This window comes from Dacryopinax primogenitus (assembly GCF_000292625.1).
Source record: "Dacryopinax primogenitus strain DJM-731 SS1 chromosome Unknown DACRYscaffold_6, whole genome shotgun sequence".
Lineage (NCBI taxonomy): Eukaryota > Fungi > Basidiomycota > Dacrymycetes > Dacrymycetales > Dacrymycetaceae > Dacryopinax > Dacryopinax primogenitus.
Window position 1 is genome coordinate 1,039,627 of NW_024467203.1, and position 8,715 is coordinate 1,048,341.

The window sequence follows — 8,715 nt, forward strand, 5'->3', positions numbered from 1 at the left end:
CTCGGTGTCGGTCACCATAAAGGTCAACATCAACCCCACCTTCCCCAACTTAATTCTACACCGTCTATCTCCTCAATGGAATGCCTATCCGTCGCCCTCTCGCCGAGCAATCGTAAGCGACTGCGCGCCCTGCGGGGCTCTTGTCCCGCTTGGCCTGCCACCCGGGAAGATCCGTCCGATCAGAATTCCAGAGGCACCGTTTTGCGCAAGACGTGTCTGACGATCTGGGTCGGCCCAATGACTGACGCAGCTTGGCTATGTGTGACTGGTCCGCAGATGTGAATTCTCCGACTGATATCCCCATGGGTTCATCCTCTTGATGTGACTCTAAGTATCGACTCACCTGGGCTAGTATCGTCATCCGAGTCTCCAGTGCCCTTCTTGCGGTTAATCAGCTGATGGGTCTCTCGTGCCCGAATCCAACTTTGACCGTGGGAGGTTTGCACATATGTAGAGCAAGATACGCCCATTCATGTTCCAGAAACACCAGACTCCTGCTTCATATCTTCCTGGCCAGACTCGCCCTCCCCATCTTCCCACTGCCTAAAAATGTCGCACCTTTCTACATCTTTCGTCACGCACACGCAGGAGGTCGGGTGGCATCACGAAATCACACTAGGAAAAACAATATGTAGTATTGGGCAAGCACCTGCCACTCCAAGGTATCACACAGCACAGCTCAAGCCCTCAACCTCCCTCAACCTCCAAAAGGAGGACAAATACAAACACACGCCCACAAGTCTAGGCCAAACGCGCTCAAATCCTGCATACCAATTCCCCATCAAGCATCGCCAGAGCCGCGCCGAGCGCCCAGCCAAGCTCCACCCCGCCAACCTGTTTCTCCGTCCTGACCTTTCTCTCCGGTCCGAATTCGTAACCTAGGCGAAGGAGCGCGTGCTGGAAGGTGAGGTCGAGGCACCATTCTGGTCTTCCCTCGAGTTCGGAGAGCACTTCTTCCCCCAGGTGGCTGAAGTTTTCTGCCCAGGAGGAGGGGCCGGCACAGACACGCTCGGCCAGGTCGGCAAATGTGCTTATGGGGATGGAGCGGACGGAGTCTGCGCTGAGAGGGGGGAGGAGGGGCGTGAGACGGTCGTAGAAGTAGGAGAGGATGAGTATGCCGCCGGTCTGGAACGTATCGAGGATCGAGGGCTGGTACACGCCGTTGAACGCGCAGGGCTTGACATGGCAGATCCTACCAACACGGTTAGACACTATAGCAAAAGTAAAGATGAAGACATACGCATCCTTAGCCATGACAAGTTCCACCACCCTATTGCACCCCTCGAAGCTGCCCACATCCGCACCAAGCATCGTCACGTTAACCTTATCGTTCAGCTCCAGTTCCACAAGCTTCTGCGTCCCCCTAGCCAAGCAAGGGTTTCCCACCAGTTCAAACTCATGCAGTCCCCTTCCTCCCTCTTTTGCAAAGTCCCACATGAACCCAACAAGGTTATGCACGTGCCTGCGGGCCTGCATCGTCCCATAGCCGAGGTACGAGTGCTGGTAGAGGGAGTGTGTGCGGCCAGAGAAGTGCAGGGTGTACTTATGGTCGCCTTCTTCTAGCGCCGAGTCGGGCGTAGGGAACCGAGGCTCGAACACGATTTGGGTCGAGGCGCCCCCGAGGTCGAGCACGGCGTACGTGCTGTGGGAAGCCGTGGCAGAGGAACCGATCGTTCCCAGGAGGTAGTTAGCCGTGATCCACGCATAGACGCCTGTCACACATTAGCCAACGCCTGTGCGGGGGAGGGAGGATGGACCCACCCTCATCCTTCCCATCCATGATCACCACTCCATTATCGATGACCTGGAAAGGGTACTCCCTCAACCTCCTCTCCACAGCCAAAAGGATCTCCTTGCTCTCCTCCACTCCGAGCAGTCTGAGCCCAGCAGTCGCCTTGACCGCAACAGGCGTACAACCCCTCAGTTTCTCCGGGACGACCCTGACCGCCTCCTGCATCAGCCCGTCCAAGCTCTCCGCCGCAGCCTGGGCGTTGGACGCGTACGCGCTCAGACCAGGCCGGGTCTGGACAAACACTTCCCACTCGAGGGCGGGCGAGGACAGGCAGTTATGAAACTTGTACACGTGGATCCTTGACCCTTGGGAGCCGGCATCGAGCATCAGCGCATACTGGACGATAGACTTTCCAGAGACGGGGGAAGAACAGTGCACCGTCCCACTAGGATCGGGGTCGTCTTCGTATGTCTTTGGGCCTGTAGTTTGGGGAGAGGAGGAGGAGGAGGAGGGAAGGGGAAGACCGTCCTCCTCGTCGTATGATATAGGCGGGCGGTCTGGCGGTGGGAGGTCCTCGTATTCCGGTACAGGCACAGGAAGGTAGGAGACGACTTCGTCCGGTTCCGGCATTGAAGGCGGGGTGGGGGGTAAGGGCGAGTCCGGGTAATGTGCTTCTACACAGGTGAGTGAGTGTTGAGTGTCAACCCACCCACCCTCTCTCCCAAGTAACAAAACATACCTTCACCAGCATAATAATCCCACAGTCTCTCCTTCCTCCCCCCTCTCCCCAGCATCCACAGCCCCACACACGCAATGAACGAGAAGAACAGCAGTCGCCGGATCACGCTCGGTGAGCAGAGGGCGCGCCTGTGCTGGGCTGGAAGGGGGAATGAGGGCTCGTCGATCCGAGGGAGGATGTGTGGTCTGCGAGGGGCCATGAGGCTGAGGGAGGGGAGGGCGGTCGTGTGCGCTCTATCGGGGTCGGGGTCGGTGCTGGGAGTTTTGGAATTGGAGGATGAAGGGGTGGGGGAAGACGAGGACGAGGACGAGGATGGGGAGGAGGAGGACGTCGTTCGGGGCATGTAACTTGACTTGGAGACTTGGGCGCGCTGGGAGTTTTCGCTTCCGACAAGTTAGGGTCGAGGCACACGTACCATGATGTACTGGTTACGTGACTGTTGATAAGATATTAGTGGGTGATCGAGTCGAGCAAAGTGATAGTGTTCAATAACTTGAGCTGATAATAAATTTGGTCGGCGATGGAGAGCAGTAAGAGGTTGAGTATAAGAGAGTAATATTCACTCAGCCAAAGCCGCACGAGATACAAATACATGGCTAAACAAGAGATTCGGGGTAAGATTGAAGGTTGCAGATTGAAGATTGACGATTGAAGACTGATCAAGGGCATTTTATGAGCATTGGTGCGTTGGAGCGCTGGGAAAGATGCAACGCGATGCAAGGTTGATGTAAGGTGGAAACGTGGAGGAATGGGAAGCAGAAAAGGATATGTACCAGAAGGGGAATCATGCAAGCAAGAGACAAGAAAGTTGAACGATTCAAGAGATGAAGCGCGAGATCACGCGTGCAGGCAAGCAAAGAGGAAGACATTACGGCGCGGGCAAAGTCAACCCCCCGACAACAAGCTCATACATCTGCTGTCTGAGCCCCTCGTTCTCCCTCCTCAAGTGCTCCACCTCTTCCTGCAATGCGTCCCTCTCCGCACAAACCGTTGCCATCTCGGAGCGTTTCTTCTCCCGACTCCGGCGCTGCGACATTGTATTCTTGAACCGCTTCGAGCCCGCTTTGTCGATCGTCGTGTGCGCAGCAGCGAGGATCTCGGCTTCGAGCGAGGCGCGGGGGGAGGAACGGGGCTTGCGTTTCTTTTCTGAGGCACTGGGGCCTGCGAGAGGTGCAGAAGGGAGGGCCGGGATGGACGCGACGGCAGCGGCTTTGCCCTTCTGCTTCTTCTTGGGCGGTTCGGGTTCTTCCTCGAGCTCGAGGTCAAGTTCGTCCTCCTCCGTGCTCTGGGAAAAGATATCCTTCCCCTGCAGTATCCGCTTCACCCCTTCCCTGAGCCTAGGCTCTACACGCTCGAGGACGTTCGCCTGCGCCTGCTTGCGCGCCGTGAGGGAATCACCTTGGTAGCGGCGGGGCTGAACGGGCGCGTCGTAGGGTATGATCCTGCTTGCAGGGGTGCGGCGGCGTGGGAAGGGGCGGGTGAGGCGCGGAGTGGGAGGGGCTTCGCTCAGCGGGGAGGAGATGGCGGAGATGTCTTGCTGGGGCTGCAGTTCGATTTGAGGCAGCTGCGGGTTGGGCTGGGACAGGCGGGCAGAGGAACGAGTCGTCATCCCCTGGGGGGCGTGCAGGACCATTGGGTCGACAGCGAGGGGGGAGAGGAGGTTGAGGTTGTCCACCACGGTGGGTGACTCGTCAAGAGGGGAGGGGAGGGCGCGTGCGGCGGGGACGGCGGGCAGGGAGGGGAGGCGACCGCCTTCATGAGCTAAATAGGCGTGAGAAGGGCGGGGGGAGGGAAAGATAGGGGTACTAACCGAGGGCGTGGGTGACTGTTCTCTGCCTTTGTGCCACATGGCGGACAGCCGGCGGCGGGGGCAACGATCCCGGCGCCGGGACCTCGCGCTCAAAGAGTTCTTCCAGCTCAGGGTGGAGGAACTGATCGAATACGTCTTGCGTGTTCTGGCTGCATTCCTCGACCTGAGACGAGACGGCCGCTCCGCCCCCTGGGTAGGAGCCAAAGAGCGCCGCGAGGGTCGTCTGGATGAGGGCGGCATCCTGCTCTTCGCTCTGGTTCGCAAGATCGAAAGACGAAGGGGTGAAACGCGGTACGAGGTCGTCGAGTTCAGCGAAGAATGACAATCCGAGGGCGTCTTGAGACTGGGTAGCCTTGGCGAGGAGAGAGCGGTCGCCTGAGAGGTGGAAGGGGGCGACCTCTGGGCCGGGCATGAAGCTCAACCCGGCGGGGGAGATGGCATCCTCCGAGGACGTGCAGCTGCGGTCACTAGATGAGCGTCGTCAGTGAGCAGCATGGGGAGAAGGGGGAGAGTGCTTGCGATATCGGCGAGAGTGCCCACGCTCCGGGGCCTTGGCCGAGGAGGTTGAGCTCTATCGCTGTGTGGTGTGTTTGTTGTATGGGAGCAGTGGGGGATATGGGTACACGAGGGATAGGCAGGGGAGCCATTGATGCTCGTGTATGCTGTGTGTATTGTAGGGAGGAGTATGCTCACGAGTACTAGGATGTCAAACAGAGGATGTTGATGATGATGTGAGTTGTTGGAGAGAGGCGGGCGCTGAGGGCGGGAGGGGCGGGGGAGAGATGTGAGGGCACAGTCATGATTTGAGGCGGGGCTTTATAGCCCGACGGATGGGGGCGGGGAGGGGGAGGGGAGGGTGGTGTTGAATGACCCCCAACGGATCCCCCGCCCTCTGTCCCCCGACATGAGCGGGTATGTTCCAAGGGGCGGGCAGTATGAGAAGAGAGCGGGATCACAACCCATTGGACAGTAGAAAAGAGAGCGGTCGATAACCAACCAAGGCGATGCCGCCCTTTTTGCACTGCGAATCCCGACACACGGACACAAATTATGGCGGCATACCAACACCACTTTCTTTCCTCGTTGTTCGTCGGTCAGGGTCTCCCGCCCTTTGCTTCCGTGAAATAGTACACATGACACAGACACCAGAACCTTGGAAGCTCATTCTCGGCCGTCGTGGAGCGGGCGCGCCTCCCGCCATATGGACCATTTGACATTTCCCGCTTCAACAGTTTGACATTTTGACATTTCGTGCTCAGGGTCGCCCGACGCAAGCTTCTCGCACGACAGCGGGATCAGAGTGCTGCGCAGAAGCGCCGACGGCCGCCGTTGGCCCACGCACGTCCGCTCTACTAGTACTCGTGCCCAATCCCGCCTGGCTAAGGTTCGCTAGTGGTCGTCGTCTACCTCCCGCCTCCCGCCCCCCGCCTCGGCATGGACGCAGTGCAAACCCGCGCCCGCCAGCAACGCACAAGCTGGGGAGAGGGACGACCCCAACGGCCCGCCTGCCAACGAGCAGAACAGGCAATTTACCGCTCTATATCTGTCTTCCAACAACTTCGCGGGCAGTCTTAGGAATGAGAGATCGAAGTCTATTGACACCATACGTCTCCACTACTCCTACTCCTTCCACGCTGCTTCTTACTCAGGCGGTCCCGCCCGATCCCGCCCAACAGGTTTGCTAAACATACCGAACAGCGTTTTCGTCGACGGGGACGCTAACGTCGCCCGTCTCCAGAAGCAGCACGTCATGTATAGAACCCTCAATGCGTAGCGGGCCCGCCAAACGACGCGCACCATCCCGCCTGCGTCCAGAAGCGGTCCGTCATGTACAGAACCCCTTCCCTTTCCTTGAGCTGTGCCCCGCCCAACAACTTGGTGTGATAACATCAGACGACGACGATCCCGCCCTTTTGCTGAGAAGCAGCATACGATCACCCAGAACCCCTTCCTTTCCTTCGGGCCGCGCCATCCTGCCCCACGACCACATACGCATCCTTAATAACAGACAGCGAGCTCCACCCGCCAACCAACGACCCCGATCGCGATCGCGATCCCGACGCCCAACGCCCAACGTCCCCCTGCACAAAAGCGGCATCACGTACAGAATCCTCACATGAACCCCATGCCTTTACACATTCCCGCCCGAGCTTGTGAGATGACAGGACGACAGACGAGCTCCGCCTGGATGACGGCTCTCTCCCGCCCTCGAACTTAGCAACAGGTGCGTATCGACGACCATTGCGCTTGGCACACCCAACCCTCCAGCATCTTTCTTTACCATGAGGTACAGAACCTTCTTATCACCCACCAGCATCCATAGATGCTTGATAATACAATGTTAATCAATGTACAGCGCCTCATGAGCAGCCTAGCAACGGTGCTATTGACGAGCCCGCGTGATCATCGTCCCTGGGCTTCGGGCTTGGGCGGCCCGCCCGTTCTCTGGGGTGGGCAAGCATGGGTGTCAGACAAGCAGATGGTCATCCCCAGGGTCGTCGGCCGCCCAAGCCCCACCCTGCGCACGACACGATACTTTCGCTGCTGACCACCAACCTAACGCGAACGAGGTCTCTCAACATATCCCACAACAGCAGCAAGCGGCCAAACGAATAAATTGTATCTACCCTCTCCAACACAAAGCGACAAACAACAAGCACGAGAGCAAGACCTACAGGCTACAGGTTTAAACAGAGCAACTACATCGCGCGAACCCCTCCCCGTCCTCCTTTCCAGCCCATTCTTCCCTCCATGAATAGGCTGGTATATCGGCGCCGGCCGACGATTTAGTGGTACGTGATGCGGGTAGATCCTGCGATAGTGGAGGGGAGGGAAGTGGCCGGCTCTGGGAGTAGTCGTCTTGATACTGTCGAACGTCGGGCGAACCGAAGCAAGCTATGTACAGGATGGAACGAGGGCGCGAGGTTACCGTACTAAAACAGGCATGTCCGTCGCAGAAGGAATAGTGGTTGTGGTGGAATCGTTCAAGTATCTCTCATTTAGAAATGATGATCGCGCGCGCACGAATTTTGCGTTGCCCAGGTGGAGACGCCGCGCCTGGGCACTGGCCGCTGTGCGTCTTTAGGAGTATAGACCGTCTAGCCTTAGCTTCTAGTCCATCGAAGGCGATGTTTCTTGCCGGGTCGGTGCCCGGCTTCTGCGTGTCCTTCACTTGCGTCCCATGTACTCCCGCAGGACCCGGTTCTCCGCGTTCTTGGTCTGCAGCGCCGTCTCCAACTCGCGGACCTTGTCCTTGAGCTTGGCGACCTCGGCCTCCAGCACCTCCCTCTCCTCGACCTTCCTTGCGCGGCTCCGTTGAGCTGCGAGTCTGTTCTGCTCGCGCTTGGATACCACGCGGGTGGACTTCGGTGCAGGGGCGGAGCCCTCCGCATCCGAATCCACACCGTCCACCTCAGACGCGGTGCGCTTCACACCTGCCACGGGCGCAGGTGCAATAGGACACGGAGGCGCGGGTGCGACGGGGGTCAGCTCCCGCGCCTTGCCCTTGCCGGTGACCTCATTGGACGTATCCATTTCGGGCAGAGCGACAGTAACAGGGACGGGGGAGGCAGGGAAACCGGCAGCTGGGTACTTGAAGCCGGAGAGGAAGGCGAGCTCGGCTTCGGAAAAGCCGCAGGAGGAATTAGAGGATGGGAAGGCGCAAGTGTTGGAGAAAAAGTTGGAGAAATCGAGGTTTTGAGGCGCATACATAGTTGGGAAAGCAAAGTTATCGACGAGTGTTTGCGTGGTAGAAGATAGCGGGGAGGCGGGACAAACGCTCGAGGCGGGTCCGGCCGAGTTCTCGTTCGATGCAGAGTCGGACGGGAACCACGCGGGGACGTTAAGATTCGTCAAATTGGGGAACATTGGGGACGCGTCTTGACCGAGACGCTGCGCGTACTCAGATGCGAGACTCTCAAAGGACTGATTGAAATCGGCAGTTGGCACGCTGTATGCGGGTGCCGGAATACGGGGGACGAGTGAGCCGTCGTTGTTGTTACCAGTGACTGCTGGGGTTTGTGGGGTGTTGATATCGTTGGTGTACTCCATCATGGCGGCATAGGTGGGTGGGGTGTTCCCGACCTCGAAAAGGCCGAGAGAATTGGTTGTGACTGCGGACCGTGAAACATTTGTGATAGAACCGTTTTCGGAGTAAGTATTGACAGGGTTTATGCTGTTGATTGACTGATACGGGGGTGGTGGGTTATCTACTGGCAACTTGGGTGCGAGTTGGACCTCGGGAAGGCCATTGGCTCTTGGGGTGGGGACAGAGGTTTTTGTTAGGGGCTGAATTGCTGCTGAGTAGACCGATCGAGGGGACGACCGGTAACTGCAGAGGGCAGGGCACGTCAGTATGGATATCTTCGGGCCGAGGGCGGGAGCGAAAGGCGCCGTCATCATACGTAGGCCGTGGCCAGGACGCAGCTGGGGTAC

The 8,715-nt window shown here is 58.4% G+C and overlaps 3 protein-coding genes across 3 annotated transcripts in view; all 3 read right to left on the reverse strand.

Annotated features, from left to right (window-relative positions):
- Positions 1-651: 651 nt before the first annotated feature.
- Positions 652-2,814, reverse strand: DACRYDRAFT_115478 (uncharacterized protein; the record flags this gene model as incomplete). Its single annotated transcript, XM_040770011.1, has 3 exons — positions 652-1,712; positions 1,762-2,406; positions 2,472-2,814. The coding sequence occupies 3 exons, from the start codon at positions 2,812-2,814 to the stop codon at positions 757-759; spliced, it is 1,944 nt and encodes a 647-aa protein (XP_040630168.1). The 3' UTR covers positions 652-756.
- Positions 2,815-3,339: 525 nt separating this feature from the next.
- DACRYDRAFT_106440 (uncharacterized protein) lies at positions 3,340-4,928 on the reverse strand (the record flags this gene model as incomplete). Its single annotated transcript, XM_040768269.1, has 3 exons — positions 3,340-4,232; positions 4,282-4,748; positions 4,822-4,928. 3 exons carry the CDS (start codon positions 4,926-4,928, stop codon positions 3,340-3,342), a joined length of 1,467 nt encoding a protein of 488 aa, XP_040630169.1.
- Positions 4,929-7,449: 2,521 nt separating this feature from the next.
- DACRYDRAFT_15139 (uncharacterized protein) overlaps positions 7,450-8,715 on the reverse strand; it is a gene marked incomplete at both ends in the record, with an annotated part of 2,200 nt that continues 934 nt past the window's right edge. The window contains one exon of the mRNA XM_040771076.1: positions 7,450-8,568. Coding sequence (XP_040630170.1) covers positions 7,450-8,568 — 1,119 coding nt within the window. The remainder of the gene's footprint in view (positions 8,569-8,715) is intronic.